The following is a 20054-nucleotide window of genomic DNA, read 5'->3' as shown; positions in this document are numbered from 1 at the left end:
GCAATACTTTGTTAGAAAAAAAAAAAAACAAGCATACCTGAAGGCAAAACTGAGCTGAATGAGACTGACCAAGTAAGTCTGGACACGATGGCTGCACTTTAACAGTACACTAGATGGTGCCGTCAGCCAGTTTAAAGAAATGTCTTCAGTAGGAAGTTGTAGTTTGGTTGACCTGCACGGGTCCGCATAAAACTGAATCATTATACCAAATATGTGTGTAAACATTTTTAGAAAATGCCATGGATATTAAAAACGGTGGCCTATCCACAGTGGCCAATGTTAGCTTACTTTAGATATAAACTGCTTTTCAACTAACATTATTGGGTTATTGACTTTCTGACTGTTCTACAATGGTGCTACTACTCCACTACATTTTAGTATTTACCACTATCCCTTATTTGTCACTTGTGGCCACAATGGATACTGTTCAGAAAAAGATTGCTTCTGTGGAAAATAATAATTTAAAACCCCAAGTATGTCCATTCATGCTTGAAATCTAATCCTCTTGTGTAACAGTACAAATGTGTGTGAAGTCCACCAAATCTTTTTTGATAACAATGTTGTAATAAAACATAAAAGTAACAAAACAGAGAGGAAGAACTACATGCAAGAGTCAACTGATCTCTACTTTTATTTAAATTAAATCATATAGGACTTTTAAAGCATTTTAATATTTACCAAAACACATTAACTGTTTTCTGAATTAGATTTTCGTCTCTCATTAATTATCACTATATATTCATAGGTGCTAGGCAGAAAATGCAAGAAAAATATAGGCGCACAGTAGGTCAAGCAGTACTGAAAACATATCTAGGAATTGGTTGTAAACAGAAGTCAAGGCACAAACATACTGAAACAGACATGGAAATGGTACTATAAAAGTGATAGAATGTTAGGTACACATACATACTTTAAATATCAATTACATTTTTTTTCTCCATAATTTCCCCCTGCATGTGAAGCTCTTTTTTTATTTTATTTTTTTTCAACATTTTAAAATTTTTTATTATCATTTTTTAGGAATGTTAGATACTGTGCAGATTACAGAGCTAATATTTGCCATGTCAAGGCATGCAGAACAATATACGGTTTGGCTATGAATGATGAACATATGTAAACATAAAAAAAAGCACTTTCCTTTATCGATCATATTTATGTCCATGCCTGTGCTTCATCTCTTAAAAAATAAGCTTCATGTGATTAAAAGTTTAATAATTTGCACATCAGAATTTCTAAAAGTAAAATGAATGCATTTATATAAAAAAAAGTTTTCCTTTGCCTCCTCTAGTAATTGAAAATGAAGAAAACAAGAACAACAATACAATAATAAATGTTGATTTTTGTGGTCATAGCCCAAACGGTTAACAATACGAGAGACTGGATCAGCATTCGTTGAAATTCTGCGAGGCTCGTCGGGTTTTCAGACTCTTAGGTGTCTTTATAAAAAGCAGATCAAAGCAGGAATTGTGGTTGGCCAGTGCAGTCATTCATGATGTGTGTATATTCCCCCTAGCTTTATGGTCATCAGAACTCCTCAAGTAATCTAATAGAGCACACACACACACACACACACACACACACACACACACACACACACACACACACACACACACACACACACACACACACACACACACACACACACACACACACACACACACACACACACACACACACACACACACACACACACACACACACACACACACACAAATCAGTAATTTCAAACAGGCTTCACTTGTGACTTGGTAGAGATCTGAATCACTTCCTGAGGCATTTCTTTGAACTCACCTTGACTCTTTCTCTGACATGTTTTTAGAAGAGGCCACAGTCCTTCAGGTTGTTCTTGATGATGACGTCAGTGACAGCGTCGAACACAAACTGCACGTTCTTGGTGTCGGTGGCGCAGGTGAAGTGGGTGTAGATTTCCTTGGTGTCCTTCTTCTTGTTCAGGTCCTCGAATTTGGTCTGGATGTAAGCCTGAGCCTCCTCGTACTTGTTCGGGCCTGAGGGACACAGAGTGTTAGGAGAGCTTGAGTCTGCTCAGGGGATCAGACAGTTCCGGCAGTTCCTTGAAGTCCATTTTCTTCACAATGTTGAATTCATTATGCCTGATTTTGCCCAGCCTCTTAGGTTGTGCCTCTCTTGTATTACTAAGACATTTGAGTCACACAGATAATGGATTTGTTTCTCTGAATAACAACTACCCAGCAATGTTTGAAAATCTGGAAGGTTGTTTAACAACTTCTCTTCTGGAGATATTTATAGAATCCTCAAAGACCCTTCTAACCATCAGGATTTAAATTTTTTTCAGAGAAAAAGACGCTCATCTTTGTGATTTGAATGTGATGGGAATACATAAGATGCACAAACTGGGGCTAGATTTATTTTTTCGATTTATTGACAGAATATTTTACTGGTTTTAAAAAACTGAAAAAGTTTAGTCAATCAGTTGGCCGTGTCCAGTGGTCGTATTGAGATGTTAAGACTGTACCGGTGTACTCGGGGAAGCAGATGGTCAGTGGGCTTTGGGCGATCTTCTCCTCGAACAGGTCCTTCTTGTTGAGGAACAGAATAATGGACGTCTCTGTGAACCACTTGTTGTTGCAGATAGAGTCAAACAGCTTCATGCTTTCATGCATCCGGTTCTGGGTGGGACGGGCACAAATGTGGAGATAAAGAGATTATTAGAGAGCACAACTAGGGCACATAAAGGAAATGAGTTCACTGAAAACCCAACCTCTCCTCCCAATTTCTATTTTCCTGGGAATGGGCTCTCCTCTACGCTCTTTTTCATTTATATTTTCATTTTTATAAATTGAAGGAGTCTAAGCTTAACTCACCATCTCCTCGTCCTCAGCCAGGACCAGGTCATAAGCGCTCATGGCAACACAGAAGATGATAGCTGTGACTCCCTCAAAGCAGTGGATCCACTTCTTCCTTTCTGACCGCTGGCCTCCAACATCAAACATCCTGTGCACAGTATAAACATGGCGTTTGTATGGGAGAGCGGATGGGACTGAGCACAGGAGAAAGAAGACTTTTTTTCATACAGACAGACAGCAGGGCCAAGGTCTCCCTCTGGAAACGCGGGTGCTCTCTCCCTTTCTATACAGTCAATTCTTTTTCTGCCTCCTCCTCTCTTCAGGGCCGGGTGTTTCACTGCACAGGCCATGTCATTTTTCCTGGCATTTGTGGCATTTTGGTTCAGTGCAGTTGCTGTGGTAACAAGCGGCCTTAAGGGCAGGTTGAAACGTGGCAGCCATAGACTGTTAATATTAATGGACATAGCATCCGGTTCGGCGAAGTGCTGCAAATGCGGAAGTGCCTTAAACCTGCATTCTATCTGAATTCCAGCAGGGGGCGACGCGCGGCTGCAAAAGGAGGTCGGTTTCTGTAGAAGTCTACGAGAAAGTGACCCACTTCTCACTTGATTTATTACCTCAGTACAACATTCTCATAATGAGTTTACAGTCTCAATCAAAGCTAGTTTTAAGTCTTCTGCAACACAGAACGATGTTCATTTTTTGAAATATGGTCTCGTTGATTTTAAAATGGGCGATAAAGCAGGGGGTGTTTTAGGACGTGGCTATGATGAGATTGCCAGCGAAAGCGTGTAACGTAACGTAGAGTGTAAGCAGCTCCTGCCTCACTCCTCCCTCTCGTCTAAAATAGTCAGATCCGCAATCAGGACGGCTACGCCCGTAACGGCAAACTCGACGACTCATAGAATATCTCTACAAACCAATGGGTGACGTCACACGTGCTCTGTCCACTAATTTACAGTCTATGGTGGCAGCGGCAGGTTTTTCCACTGAGATCCTATGTGACTTATTCATGAAGATGGAGGATACCTAGATGGATGAGGGAGGATGCTCGTCTGGACGGTGCCCCACTGGTGATTTTCTCCATCTAACATTGAGAGGAAGCTTTTCATCTGGCAGCTAAAGGTAGAGTGTAACCATTTGCCAACTTTACAGTATGCCAAGTAAGCAGAGCTCATTATAACAGTGACACACTTTAGACTGTTTACCTCAACAGTGTGCTTATCTCCAGCACTGCATACGCACGCTAAATATATCACGGCAGTGCAGCACTGAAGAGGTGCTGGAGGTAAACATAGGCTAGTTGGATTTGATTTATGTCTTCCAAAGAGAAATAAAATAAATCAAGACATATGAGACTTAAGTATTACACACAGCAGGCACAGAAGCGCACACAGCGTTTCATTTCCACAGCCTTGTTAAAGCAGATAATATTAGATACAGAATTTCCTCTGTTGTTTTTAAAGCAACTAATGTCTCCCATCAGATATAAAGTTCAACGCGTTTGTGTGTGGTGGGAGGGCTGACTTCAGATTTCTTTATCTCAATGGGGAATATATGTCAACAGAACACATAAACACAATGACAAAACATTTACATTGTAAAAATGAGACAACTCCTGAGAAGCATGGCTGAAAACTGGCTTTCAAAATAAACTAAAGGGGTAACAACGAGTTTGTATTCTATAACACATGTTCTCATTATTTATTTGTTTAATCCTGCTGTGATAACAACTCACTTACAAAACTGGGATAACACAAAAAGAAACCAGTTCATGTGTTTTCACCAATAGGTTTGTACTTTGAACAGTATTGAGTAGGACGAGCCGTTTGGGTGAAAGACATCTTGAGCTTAGCTGCTGAAATGAGATCGCAACGTCACAAATCGGAAAAACAAATGTTAAAGGTGCCCTGCCACACGTATTTTATTACTTTGTGGTGATGTCTGAAGTTCTACCATGGACTCTAACATTTTTTGTGGAAAAAATGCCTTGGTTACCATATTTCAAGCCATTCTAGTTTGGTATAGAAAGCCTGCAGGAAGACTCAGCTCGATTTCTGCCAGTTCTCCTTAATATTCAACAAGCTAAGCTGTTTGAATCTGATTGGCTTACAGCTAGCCAATGAGAGCCTAGCTGTCAGCATCCTTTACCCAGTGCAACTGGGCGAGCTAATGAATAGTTATGAGCTCAGGCAATATGATGTCATACTGACCAGCTTTTGTAATTTACCTGATTTCTCCGCTTATTTATTTTCAGTGGCTAGAGCTGACAGAGGAGGTAGCAGTTCATTTTCACATTCACAACAGAACACAAACACATATGGACCTATCATATTTCAAAGAATACAAGGAAAAATGGTTTTGTGTGGCAGGGCATCTTTCACCTTTTCTGCAAACTTTACTGACTTTCCAAAAAGGGGAAGCTCTCTTAGTACAAACATAAATGCATGACTAAGAAGTGCACGCACAGATTCATTTTCCTCAGTCAACCGCATTGTTTTCACAAGATATGCATTTTCGATGGCTTCATCATAAAGTTTAAAGTCTGTTATTATATTTGAATAACAGTGATACATTGAGAACGTCTTGGAGATTAAAATGGGGTTCACTGCAATGATGGTGGACAGATAATAGTGAGCATGAGCTTAATCCAGTGTTTCTCAACGGAGGCGGTATCGCCCCCCAGGGGGCGTTCAGAAGATGATGGGGGGCGTTGGAGCAATATTTTGTAAAGGGGGGCGTTGAGGAGCCCTTGGGGGGCGTTTGTTTGAAAGCTAGTTTAAACCAAAGATTCACAATAATACATGTTTACACTTAAACTACTAAAGAATCGGAAGTCTGTATCATTAAAAGCTGCCAGTTTACAGCACTGCGACTGGACGAGACCGGTATCATAACTCTTCTTCTCTTCTGTGCATCTGTCAGCTTTGTTTGGCGCAGCTCCGTGCTGCCTTCAGGGAAACGGGACGTCAGATCATCATCTTAAATGAGCTCTGTACCACGTGAAGCTGCGTTCAGATTTAAAAAAAAATAAAATAAATAAAAGCAATCGCCGCGACGTCTTGTTCTATTCTTTACCCCCCCCCCTCACCTAATGTAGCACAACTTTATATTTCACAGTAACAGTTTTTCGTCAGATCGTTTGTAGAACTCAACGTTTCCTACTGGACCTGAAGGCAGCTTAATTTCACGAGAGAGAAAGAAAAGCGACGTGCGAGATATAACGACTGTGCTTTGTTGTTTGGCAAACATTTAGCTGTTCCCCAAACTCCCGGCCAGTTCAGGGCTTGTGTTTGGTGTTTTAAAACTTTCTTATGGAAGCGATAGAGGCAGTGATGTAACTGTTTACTGTACAGGACTCTCACACCTCCACAAAACAGAGCGCGATGTGGGGTTGCGTTTCTCCAAACGTTTTTTTCTGCTATTTACTCGTAAGACAGGCGATAGCACACCTAGACTCCTCTAACCTAGACTCTTCTAACCTAGACTCTTCTAACCTAGACTCTTCTAACCTAGACTCTTCTAACCTAGACTCCTCTAACCTAGACTCCTCTAACCTAGACTCCTCTAACCTAGACTCTTCTAACCTAGACTATTCAAAGCATCAAAAAAGGGCTCTCACTAACTTTCAAAGGTTGTAAACTTATTTCCATTCGGCAGTAGGTGTCGTTCTTCAAGTCGTTTGTCATCACCAAAATACTGTTCTCTGTGTGTGTGTGTGTGTGTGTGTGTGTGTGTGTGTGTTATTCTTCTGCTTTTACCCCTTGATAAGTGCCAGCTTTTCCGTTGGAACATTTAGATTTGAATGAAAAATAGATTTGAATGTTAAATTGCTAAGCTGTTTCTGATTGGCTACTGTTAGTGTTTGTAATAATATAAATAATAATAATAATACATTTTATTTAAAGCGGCTTTCATGACACCCAAGGTCACTTCAAACAAAAAAGGACATTCAAATTATAGTCATCTTCTAAAGGTGCTGAGGTTCACACCAGGGACATGCAGCAGGTCTTTTGATAATACCTAATTATAGTTTGAATGTTACATATCGTGAGGAAAATAAGTATTTGAACACCATGCTATTTTGCAAGTTCTCCCACTTGGAAATCATGGAGGGGTCTGAAATTGTCATCGTAGGTGCATGTCCACTGTGAGAGATAATCTAAAAAGAAAATCCAGAAATCACAATATATGATTTTTTTTAACTATTTATTTGTATGATACAGCTGCAAATAAGTATTTGAACACCTGTCTATCAGCTAGAATTCTGACCCTCAAACACCTGTTAGTCTGCCTTTAAAATGTCCACCTCCAGTCCATTTATTATCCTAAATTAGATGCACCTGTTTGAAGTTGTTAGCTGCATAAAGACACCTGTCCACCCCATACAATCAGTAAGAATCCAACTACTAACATGGCCAAGACCAAAGAGCTGTCCAAAGACACTAGAGACAAAATTGTACACCTCCACAAGGCTGGAAAGGGCTATGGGGAAATTGCCAAGCAGCTTGGTGAAAAAAGGTCCACTGTTGGAGCAATCGTTAGAAAATGGAAGAAGCTAAACATGACTGTCAATCTCCCTCGGACTGGGGCTCCATGCAAGATCTCACCTCGTGGGGTCTCAATGATCCTAAGAAAGGTGAGAAATCAGCCCAGAACTACACGGGAGGAGCTGGTCAATGACCTGAAAAGAGCTGGGACCACCGTTTCCAAGGTTACTGTTGGTACTACACTAAGACGTCATGATTTGAAATCATGCATGGCATGGATGGTTCCCCTGCTTAAACCAGCACATGTCAAGGCCCGTCTTAAGTTTGCCAATGACCATTTGGATGATCCAGAGGAGTCATGGGAGAAAGTCATGTGGTCAGATGAGACCAAAATAGAACTTTTTGGTCATAATTCCACTAACCATGTTTGGAGGAAGAAGAATGATGAGTACCATCCCAAGAACACCATCCCTACTGTGAAGCATGGGGGTGGTAGCATCATGCTTTGGGGATGTTTTTCTGCACATGGGACAGAGCGACTGCACTGTATTAAGGAGAGGATGACCGGGGCCATGTTTTGCGAGATTTGGGGGAACAACCTCCTTCCCTCAGTTAGAGCATTGAAGATGGGTCGAGGCTGGGTCTTCCAACATGACAATGACCCGAAGCACACAGCCAGGATAACCAAGGAGTGGCTCTGTAAGAAGCACATCAAGGTTCTGGCGTGGCCTAGCCAGTCTCCAGACCTAAACCCAATAGAGAATCTTTGAAGGGAGCTCAAACTCCGTGTTTCTCAGAGACAGCCCAGAAACCTGACTGATCTAGAGAAGATCTGTGTGGAGGAGTGGGCCAAAATCCCTCCTGCAGTGTGTGCAAACCTGGTGAAAAACTACAGGAAACGTTTGACCTCTGTACTTGCAAACAAAGGCTACTGTACCAAATTTTAACACTGATTTTCTCAGGTGTTCAAATACTTATTTGCAGCTGTATTATACAAATAAATAGTTAAAAAAATCATACATTGTGATTTCTGGATTTTTTTTTTTAGATTATCTCTCACAGTGGACATGCACCTAAGATGACAATTTCAGACCCCTCCATGATTTCTAAGTGGGAGAACTTGCAAAACAGCAGGGTGTTCAAATACTTATTTTCCTCACTGTATCTAGTCGTTCTGATTGGCTGCTGGTTTTTAATCTGAATGTCAAATGGTTGCATTTTTAAAAAAAAACCTGTAAATATATAACATTTTATTTACATGGCTTTTTTGATACCTGGGAAACTAATACATGTTTGTCATTCAATTATTTGATTTTTTTAATTATTTTTGATAACAATAGTAACAACAATAATAGGCCTAGGCCTATATCAGGGCGTAATCATTAATATTCGGGGCAATTAGGCTACATAATATTTGATGGGGGGCGTTAGGGACCTGGATAATGGATAGGGGGGCGCTGGCACAAAAAAGGTTGAGAACCACTGGCTTAATCCAATAACTGCTGTCACCTGCTGAGCCCTGAAGGCATCTCGCCCTCTCTGATCAGTTTAGTTACTAGATGATGATCTAAAAAAACAAACAAATAGCCATTACATATGTGTAACGGGGACCTTACTTGAAGTGCAGGTCCTTGAAGGTGAAATGTGTTTCCACAATGCCCGTGGTCTTCACTCTGGTCCGCAGCACATCTTGCTGTGTGGGGATGTAATCTGGCTTGCCTATCCTCTCCAGGTCATTTAGATAGCTGATGGGAACACATAAGGAATACATTTTCTGAAACTTTATATCTGCTGACATTCTGATGCTAAGTTTACACGTGGCCGGCTATTTTCATAAACGGACATTTCAACCTCTCAGTTTTCAAAAATAGCATCGCGCATAGCTGTCAGTTTTCAGAAAAGTGTTTGTTTACACGTACCAGTGTATATATGCCGTCAAGAGCATGCCAAACCTGTAGGTGGCAGTGTAACAAGAAGCTCAAGCCCACGTTACCCAATCAGAATCCTGAAAATAGCACCTGACTTTTGTTCAAACCCTCTGATATACTACGACAGCCAGGGCATGATATCCAATTCAGTGTTCGAATATTACTATCAAACATTAATTTTCTCTTAGCTGAAAGGAACACCATGGCAGCCATATACCTAGCTTTAATGTGACACTCTCACCGAGGGACCTCGCTTTGGTGTCAGATGCCCCTTTCACCCAGCCTGTTCACGGTGTGTGTGTGTGTGTGTGTGTGTGACAATGGCCAAATAAAGCAATCTGAAGTCTGATAAAAAGCACTTAATACAAGACCACAATCAACTTTTACACACATAGTTACCATGGGAGATGCACAAAAAGCCATATTGTATTGTATGTCATTCTTTCAGCACAATAGTCAACCACATAAAAAAAGACTATGTTGTATAACAAAAGTGTTGGTGCTGGATGTAATCCCATACCAGCCGCAGCCTGGGTGTAGATATTAGAGCCTCCGCACCACTACTTCATGCCACGTGTTGACAGTTTAATCTTAATCCTGCTCCCCACAGAGAGAGGTTTAGGCGGCTTTTGTAGTCCACACATCAGATATTGTAACACTGTTTGATTTGGCCATTGGGTTTATAAGACTTCAAGATTAATTGAATTTGGTCGGCTTACACTCTACAATGAAAAAAGGTACTCAACCGTAGTGTGACAGAGAATCGTCACTGGCAAAATAATGGTCGTTTCATAAGGCTTTACAAGAGATTTCAAAACTACTACAGTTGACTTCACACTCCCCTGACAGTTTACAGCCCATTCTGGAGCAGTTATAGTATTATGAAAGGCTGTGTGTATTTTAATTATTTAACCTTTATTTATCCAGGTAAGTTGATTGAGAACAAGTTCTCATTTGCAACAACGACCTGTAGTCCTACTATGCATGTCTTTATGGTGGGAAGAAACCAGAGCACCCGGAGGAAACCCACGCAAACACGGGGAGAACATACAAACTCCACACAGAAAGGCCCGGAACGACCTGGACTCAAACCCAGAACCTTCTTGCTGTGAGGCTGAAGTGCTAACCACTGAGCCACTGTGCTGCCAAACAAAAACAGAAATCAGTGCAGTTAATTCCTGCTGCAGCTTGCAGGCAGCTGGTGGTGAACGGGGCTTATCAGGCTCTCTTGTTTTCACTGGATTTCCATTTCAGAGCAGCAGTGCATCCCAGAGGGTCAGAGTGATAACCACCTCTCAACAGAAGCCTCTCACATTACCTCACACTCTCCCTGTTCATTATACTGGTACATTACGGCAGCGGGGCAAAAACCTGCTCAGAAATGAGGGTCATTAAGGTAGATTAGCAACGCAACTTGTCTTAAGAGTGAAAGCCGCTGGTTAAACTAAAAAGTAATGGCTTCATTATTAATAACTGTAGCTGCTCTCTATGGGGGCCTTTTGACACAGCCAGTGCTGTCATTGAGAGAAATGTAGTATGGCATTTTTTTTTAAGAAATGATCAAACAAAATCAAGCAGAGAAAAGTACTAAAGCAGAACAGAGCATGGCGTTAGTGTAATAGATAAAAAGAAAAGGGGGATGAAAAGTAACAGTGACAAACCATAATATTTGGCCTGCATGGCCAACTTCCGAGGAAGTTGCAGGTATGTTAAAGATCATCGCTTATTTCTGATGTGTGATTATCAGCGAAAAGTCTGTTGAAAGTCTGGTCACCAAGGTTTTCTGTGCATAATGATGCACATTTTATTTTGAAACACAATGATCCATATAATAGCCTTGATGTTATTGTATGTTATTGAGGCACTCACTAGGCTGCTGAGTCATTGAGCTGGTACTCTCGGGCCCGTGTGAAGCAGCCCTGGACGCCGCCGTCAGCCCACAGTCGCTGGATGACGTTGGACAGTTCTTCTGGCAGGATGCCCTGCTCCTCTGCTGCTGCTGACAGGGCAAACAGTTGGCGGGCATCGTCCTGACAAGTAAAGACACATACCATTAGATAAAGTAGATCTCTGAAAAAGACATCAAGTGTATTAACCCTCATTATTTTTCTTCACTGGACAAAGCTGATAAGCTCTGCAGAGCTTTATTCAGGACTTTCTTTTCACATGGCTAGTATCGCTAGAATCTCCTGCAAAGCACACTAATGGCAGGCCTCATTGCATTTTATTACTCAGAATTGCGGTGAAAGGAGTGTTTACAGTATACTGTCTTTAGTGCTGTTCTCATTGGCTAACTGTGACAAAAGTGATTTGGAATGTAATTAGCAGTAACAAGGAAAACAAAACAAAAAGAGAGCAGAGATTCTCCAGGCTGCTCATTTTCTGCATTAACTTGCCTGGCCAAGATAAATCAGATATGGTGAGTGGTTGTCAGCATACAAACTGTAGCTTGCTGTTGTTGTTGCATCCTGTGTGTGCTTGTGGTAATTGGTGCTTTAAAAAAAAAAAGAAACAGCCATGCTGCCTGCTTTATTTAGAAAATGCAGATAGGAGCTGGGACCATGGAAAACGTTCCACAATGGAAACAAAAACAGCATTTTTCTTTCCATCTTATGTATTTAGAAGTTCCTGCAGCCCTATGCACTCCATATAAGTCAGATTTGACATGTCTTTTGAATAACTAAGCTTCAATCAGATTGTGCAAGAGGGAAGTGAAGAAACAGAGCAAAGTCAACAAAAGAGTGAGCAATAGTATGACCAGAAATGATGTATCCATCATTTGCCTAATTGGCCCTGGGCCATCACCCAGTCATCTGCCATCAAACTTTGCACTGTAATGAATCCATCTATTAAAGTGCAGTGACCTGGAAAAACAGATGCATCAAATGATAGACATTTATATTTACATGAATAGTATTTACAATTAATTAAATGCAATAGTACTTGTGAGCAGGGAGGCATTCTGCAACTGAACTTAGCTTATAATCACTAGGAGCACAAGAAGGGCCCTTTGTGTTTGACACTGGACAAGGGCTTATATAAACTTTTGATGTTAGCTATTGAGAGCAGACTTTCATGTATTAGTGAACCATTGTCTGACCCTCCACTCTATCTTAACTGTAGGCCAGAGTAAGTTATCAGCCCTTTACTGTGTACCACGTGGAAGTAATCAAGTTTTAAATGGACGTCACGAGAACAAAATGCAGAATACCATGGAAAATAACCTTCAGTTAACCTGAAGTAGTCTTATAATACAGTCATCAACATGTTTGCAACTTCTGATGTGAAATCACTTGACAGCGAGTCATGGAAGAAATGATACACATTTGCTAAAAATCCAACATCACATATCTAGACAAGTGCATTGATTGTGCACTATACCAACTGCTATTTAGTTACTAACAGTTTGCAGCAATTGTCATGTTTGGCAAACAATGAAAGCAGCTTTTTCTTTGTAAAAAATAAAGACATCAGACAAACCAGTTCAGTCACACGCTGATTTCAGAATATTGCTGGATGCTAACTGCATTCCCTCTGGCTGTGAGACAAACATTGTCTTTTTAATTGAAATCTGTGAAATGTTCCAGGATAATGAAAGCTCTCTGTAGGCCATTGCAGTGGGCGAAGGTGTAACTCAAATAAACTAATTCACTCTGTCCAGCAGAACTTGTCAAGCAGAGCTAGCTACATTGGCAGAGCCAAGCCTGACATATACCGGGTAGTCAAAAAGCTCTTTCTCTAAAAATGCAACATCTTTTTTATTTTTTTTATTTGGAGACAACAAAAGTATCAAAGATGTAAAAAAAAGACTGCAAAATAAGGATTATTAGGGTTTAAAGAAAAATCTGCCTGGATTGCCTGCATTGCAGAATGCATGTTTTAGTAAAATGCTACCAAGCATAGTAAGTGTATCCACTACACATGACACACTGCTGCTTTATTACTTATTCTAATTTAGCAAAGTAGCTAAAAGCAGCTTTTTGTTTACATTCAACAAGCCGGCCACCGAAGCGAACCAACCCGTTGATGCCGCTGTCGCTGCTACGTCACCCGGATCGTTGGTCTGATTGGTTGGAGGACTATCCAATTGCGTACAGAGTCATTTGAACTATGCCCGTTGATCACGCCTCTTGTGCAGAGAAAATACAGAGCAGACACCCCAGACTAATGTTCAATCTTAAAAGATTGAACTTGGTCTGGTGATAGCCAGACTAAGTCTGAGGAACAGGTAGGTCAGATTTTCTTATGAAGCATTTCCATATCCTTAGAAACATAGCTCTAAGTTAATAGCAACAAAAACATACAATATGAGTTGAAATATGTGCAATTTAGTTGAATTGTTGGACTGTGTAAAATAAATGGTTGTTTTCTTTTTCTCTGCATTGTATCAATTCAAACAAACAGTCTTTTGAAGTTCACTGTGAGGCAGAAGTTGACAGATTACTGTATCCTCCAACTAAAAATACTTTAATTAGAAATTATCTGTAAATGGTCTGTGAGAATAGAATATATGAATATGTGATTCGTATGAGATGATGGGTCCGTGGAAAAACGTTCTCCTCTCATGAGTAATGCCTGAATTTTATTTCTGTTATTTTATCTCCCTGGGTGGAGAGGATTTACGGTTTTCTTTAACCCCACACACACACACACACACACACACACACACACACACACACACACACACACACACACACACACACACACACACACACACACACACACACACACACACACACACACACACACACACACACACACACACACACACACACCTTAAAAGCATCTGCTACCCAGAGTTGATAACCAAGAAGAGCTTGTCACACTGCACCCAAGAGAAATTCTTGAGCTGCATAATTACTGCTGCCTGAAATTCTCAAGGCTAGATATGGGTGGTTAAGATGGAGAAGGAGTGGAGGCTTTGGCGGTGATTAGTGGAGATGATATCACTGAACTGAGTGCAGCCATATTACACTATAATTTAACAGGTTCCAAGAAGGTTTTGTTACTACCTTGAGAACAATATGGCACTTGAAGCTATGTCTGTTTTTAAATGTATCCGTGAATATTTGTTTATTAGGTTATAATACTTTGAATGAATCAAAAAAGAGGCTCATTGCTTGAAGATGCTCTCTGGCTGACATGTCTTTCAAGTTTTGCAATGGCTTATGCTAGCAGCCGCACAGTCTTCTTTTCTACAACAATGCTACCATCTTTGCTGTATTTCAAACATCATTTCACTTCGGTCTAGCTGCTGCGGTGTCGACATATAAAAAAGTTCCAAATTTCAGTGTCAGATACCTACCGCTCTAGTAGGTTCCTCATAGTCAACCTTAAGGTTGGCCATGGCTTTAATGATGGCCATTATGGACTGGATTGTGTTGCTGTAGACAACAGCTCGGTACTGCTTACACTCATCTTCTGAGTATCCATCCTCATGGATAATCCTGAAAACAGAGACCAGAGGGAGAGAGGAGATGTGCAAGAGGAAAAAAGATTAGTATGTCATTATTATTATAATTTAGAGCTGGGCAATATATCAATATTATATTGATATTGTGATATGAGACTAGATATCGTCTTAGAGTTTGAATATCGTAATATGGCATAAGTTGTCTTTTCCTGGTTTTAAAGGCTGCATTACAGTAAAGTGATGTCATTTTCTGAACTTACCAGACTGTTGTAACTGTTCTATTATTTCCCTTTACTCACTTAGTCATTATATCCACATTACTGATGATTATTACGGTAATAAAAAATCTCATTGTGTAAATATTTTGTGAAAGCACCAATAGTCAACACTACAATATCGTTGCGGTATCGATAGAGGTATTTGGTCAAAAATATCATGATATTTGATTTTCTCCATATCGCCCAGCCCTACTATGATTACACAATGGTGTAAAATATTTGCTGATTTTTTTTGCCGCGGCATTTGCCCCAGATCTGGCTGAATAGTTAATCTCATTGTGAAAATGTTGTCCATTATTGAATAAACCTTATTTATGATTCTATATTGAATTGATATTTCATTAGATCCATCAAAGAGGATCTAGTACTGTATGGATGTCTGAGATTACAAAATCACAATACTGCTGAGATGCGGCACTGGGAAAAATCCAGCCTTTTTTGTATCTCTCAGCTTAAGGACACTAGAACAAATATTTACTTGCTTTTGGAGCTGTGAAAAAGAAAGGAAGAAGCATGTGGTTGAAAAAGCATGGGGCTGAGACAGAAGCTGCTCAGTTGAAAACCAAACAAAACCATCTCCAGTGGCCTGGCTGTCATGGCCCAGAGAGTCGCACAGCCAGGATGCTCATTGGTTGTTCGTTGAACTGAATGGGTCCTCATTAAAATGCAAGTGAGCCCACTGTGAAACACTGTGAGGCACAACTAAGAGGACTGAAAGCCCACAGTGTTCTCGCCTCCTCCACACAATATTTATAATTTCAATTTTTGATTTACTTGACCGTGAAGCACTTTGCAAACTCGGTTTTAGAAAGCACCATTCAAATAGGTATTTTATCGTAATCTGACATTAAATTGACACAGGTGGACAAGGTATAGCTGGACACAAAGTGCGATATGGTGCTTTATACACCTGAACGCCTCGTTTAAATGCAGATTTAAAGGTTTAATAAAAATAACTTGTTATATTTGCTGAAACTGTCACTTTATCCTGACAGTAGCACATCAGACAGATATTCTGTGAAAATAATTTTGCCTTTACACCTCATAGTTCATAAATTATACAAAAAAAAAAAAAAAAAAAAAGGTAAGAGCTTTTTAATTGACCAGATCAAGGCACTATCCACACCTGAAACAAACAACTTTCCATCAGATTTAACTGAAATCTGTCGAGTACTTTTAAGATATCATTCAGAATGAATCAGACAAACTGAAATGAAACTTGACCATTGTAATCATATTGTATGGACTCTGTGAGCTGCTTCCTTCTCATTTAAATATTTAATTACTGCTATGTTAAAAATAACTTGTTTCAGTAGAATACAATGAAATGGATTAAATTAAATTCCCATCATGAATGTGGTCATATCCTGTGGCTGTCAAATTTTTGTAAGCACAATCATTATTATTTTGTCACAACATGTAGGTCTAGTGTCAACAGGAAGTTATATTTCTGAATGCTTCTTAAAAACTAGATTAAAATAGACCCCATCATTAGTGCTGCAGTTTCCTGTGACTCTCACAGAAGCATTTTATATTCTTTTTGTCAGAATTATGAATAGGAAGATCCCACACATAGTATCTCTGAAATCTATTATTTGTCCATCTTACTAAAAAAAAAAAAAAGACAACCAGAGAAAAATGTTTCTCATAGAAGTCTGAGTCTAGTGTAGGACTGAGATGTTACATTTGAGTAAGTTATGTTTATTCTCTATTTTTAGGTAGCCGAAAGAATTCACTCCTACTCCTCTGTGAGCACAGAGGAGACAGCGGTGTTGTGCTCTTTTCACTCGATAGAACTTTTCACAACAGAATCATCAATAATGTTATTAATGAACTTGTGCCATGGCGAGCAATATAAGTCAAAAATGTTAAGTCAATATAAGTGGGTTTAAGTGACCTCAGTGAACGGATTAAAAGCATGTTAAAAATCCAAAAATGTATACAGAGAAATAATTTGGCCATTTGGAGACGCTTGTTTTTGTGCGTTTTGTATGCGTGTATGTACTAGGGGTGTCACGGTTCTACCAAATCCACATTTCAAATTGACTTTCAATTCAAAAAATTTTTTTCAACTGGTACGACAATGGCACAATAATAGCCACTAGATGGCAGAAGGGTACTTTGAGTTTCTAATACCCCTTTCACACCAATGGCTTAATCAGGGTTATACCCAGGTTGACTGTGTGTTTGAATGGGGTAACCCTCTTTGATCGACACGGCTTCGCGACCCAGGTCACCAGGTGGGTTGGATCAGGGTTGGACAAGGATCAATTTTAATGTGAATTGCGCACGACATGGGTCACTACCAGCCGGGGCGGGACGAATTACGTGATTGGTTGGAAATGAGAGTGGGGCAGTTGTCACATCTTGCTCACATCTTTTGGCAAATTTTTTGAGACTGAAATTGTTACCTGGTTACCTACGTCACAGGCAAAACTGCCTGTAAAACTTAGCATTAGAACGTAAACGTAAGAAACCAAGTTGTGTTTAATTCTCTCGGCACTGCCGTTCTTACTCTCACTCCTGTTTGGTGGTTATTTATTTGTGCTTTAGAACGTAATCACTGCAAAACAAACAAACAAAAACAAAATAAGCTTTATTTCTCTCCTTACTGTGCAATGACAAATTCAAGGAGTTTCCATTTCTATTGTTTCTCCGTCATCTCCGACTCAAGCAGTTGCCATGGTGTCTGGAAAAGTCAAGCTGCAGGCTACCAATAGGCTAATGTTACCCTGTGTCTTTAGCTGCATGCTAACAGCTGGTAAGCTACGCTGTGTCTGTTGTTTTTTTTCTTCTGATTTGTGCAAGTAGGCGGGGGGAAAAGAGGAAAAAATATTGGGGGAATCCTGCTTCTGATATGGATAGTTGAAATTGAAAGCTCATTTGATAAATGTTTTATTTGAAATTGTGACACCCCTAGTATGTATGTGGGGGAGTGGATGTGTGCTTTCGTTAATGATGTATCAAAAGCCGAAGTATCAAGCATGTAGGTGTTCACTAATGTGCACATGTGAGAGGATTTTAGAGACCGGTGTATCTGAGAGATTTGTCAAATTGCTTCAGTCAGTGCAGCAATACTAAACAGGAACACTGACTTTCATTTATCAGCTCATCTAGCACCATCTTCTCAACCCTTGTTTTAAGTCTGGTAGGTGTGAGACTGACAAGAGGGAACTTTCAAAGACAGGAAAAGAGCCGTTCTATTTATGCTTCACTACACAGTCATCACAGCCTAAACTATACAGTACAAAAGACAACAAAAACTAGAGTTTGTACCCCTCCTTGCTCACATCTTTTCTCAAATTTTTTGAGACTGAAATTGTTACCTGGTCATGTCAGCTTATACATACTAAACCTTTTCCTCGATTGACAAACTGGAAACTTTTAGAATTATTGATTTTATAACATTGTCCCACAGTAAATTTTAAGGGGCTCACTTTATCTTCATTTTGCGAGGCTATTACAATTTTCCTTACAGGATTTTTGTTTTGAAAAAATCCTTTGAGGATCAGTTAAACCCTACAGATGAAAGCAGGAACAATTAGCAAACCAAGAGACGCTGGTTAATAGTGACATGACTCAATGCCACTTGAAACTCTTAAATGCTGCGCACTTGTGTGTGCACATGTTCAATGTCTTGCATTACATTACAGAATCCAAACTTGTAGTATGAAATTCCATCATCTTTTTAATCTTGAGCAAAAACCAGTGACAGTCAAACGAGGGGTGGATTAGTCCAGTTAGGGGAAGGAAAAGTTCATGCTGATGTTTCAGTGTAAGAGCACTGTCAATCATCATTTGTACAAATGGACTAAAAAGATGTCTTTTCTTTGTTAGCTAATGCTTACCGACGCCTTGTCTGATTATTATGTCTGATATTAGATGGACCCTTGTACCTGCTGTCGTCCATGTGTAGCACCAGATAGTGCAGCACACATGTCAAAAGATATCTCTATTCTACGGAGTGACTGGACTCCCCAATTGATTTGATCAATCACTTAACAAATGTTTCTCTTCTCCTGAAGGCTGGTGATAAATGTTCATGGTGCAATCCTCTTTCAAGCCTATTGGCTCTGAGCCAAGGAGTGCCATGCTGACTGGGACAATTTCATTACTCACCATATCGACTAACTAGAAGATTGCATTTATCAGATGGGGGACATCCCTGTATACAATATCCGATGCAGTGCATATTCCAAATACATGTGCTTGTGCTGTTAAACCCTACATTAATTTGTCAGAGATGATGGAAGGAAAAGTAAAACAATGAGCAGTCACTCACTTCATCTGCTTCACAATGGTGCTCTTCCCCGACTCTCCAGCACCTGCAGAGAGAACAAAAACAGGCAGAGGTTAAAAATACACTCCGGAGAAATGTCAACAGGCAGCCAGTGAAGCCGTCTCACATCTGGACCCTTGTCTTGCTCCCCTCCCTTTACCTCCCAGTCTTGCCTTCAGCACTGCAATATAACACAGTTCTCATTTTCATCCTGGACCAGGCTCCTGTTCCTTCTAACTGTATACCTACAGGGTTGCTGCCCCTTTAGTTATAACTTAGTCAGTTCTATCTGTAGTCTGAATTCCAATGGTAATACAGAGGTGTCCTAATTTCACAGTGGAAACATCCCTTCCTCTCTCAACCTCTAAAGGAACTAAAACCACCTGGCATCATATTCCCCTCTTTTTATTTCAAGACACTTTATCATGGTCAACGTTTTAATGGAAATGTCTCACACTGACAGGATATGGGCTTTTCTTATCCTCTGCTATGTTTATTCTATTAGCCTGAGGCGACCAGAGAAAGAGCTCATCTGCCACAAGGAATCTAACACTCATGCACACACCCAGGAGTGCCTGTTAGTGCACTCTCCATTCGTACTCGCCTGGGGTGAAGTCTTTCTGGGATGACCCTCAAAATACACTACTACACAGCATGCAGCACGCACATGCACAGCGAACCCTCTGGGTAGGAATGGGCTAAGATAGTTGCCACGGACAGCTGTCCGCTTCTACTCATCTGTGGTATATGAGCTCAGACTGGCTAATAGAGCGGAACGTGCCCATTTGCCTTGAAATAAAAAAATGTTTTTAAATGATACCCAACTGATTTTAATAAGTCT

At 40.2% G+C, this 20054-nt stretch overlaps 1 protein-coding gene across 1 annotated transcript in view; it reads right to left on the bottom strand.

The window, feature by feature from the left end:
* Positions 1-601: 601 nt before the first annotated feature.
* The window catches only part of LOC114553887 (guanine nucleotide-binding protein G(i) subunit alpha-2), a 60991-nt gene continuing 41538 nt past the window's right edge, over positions 602-20054 (bottom strand). Inside the window, exons 2-9 of the mRNA XM_028575324.1 lie at positions 19217-19259; positions 14549-14690; positions 11113-11273; positions 8932-9060; positions 2844-2973; positions 2495-2648; positions 1792-2006; positions 602-1543 (exon numbers count right to left, since the gene is read on the bottom strand). Of these exons, the coding sequence (XP_028431125.1) occupies positions 1816-2006; positions 2495-2648; positions 2844-2973; positions 8932-9060; positions 11113-11273; positions 14549-14690; positions 19217-19259 (950 nt within the window). The 3' untranslated portion in view covers positions 602-1543; positions 1792-1815. The remainder of the gene's footprint in view (positions 1544-1791; positions 2007-2494; positions 2649-2843; positions 2974-8931; positions 9061-11112; positions 11274-14548; positions 14691-19216; positions 19260-20054) is intronic.

The sequence above is a fragment of the Perca flavescens genome, chromosome 4 (genome assembly GCF_004354835.1).
Source record: "Perca flavescens isolate YP-PL-M2 chromosome 4, PFLA_1.0, whole genome shotgun sequence".
Lineage (NCBI taxonomy): Eukaryota > Metazoa > Chordata > Actinopteri > Perciformes > Percidae > Perca > Perca flavescens.
Note: the sequence above shows the minus strand (reverse complement) of the source record. Positions and strands in the feature narration are given on the sequence as shown.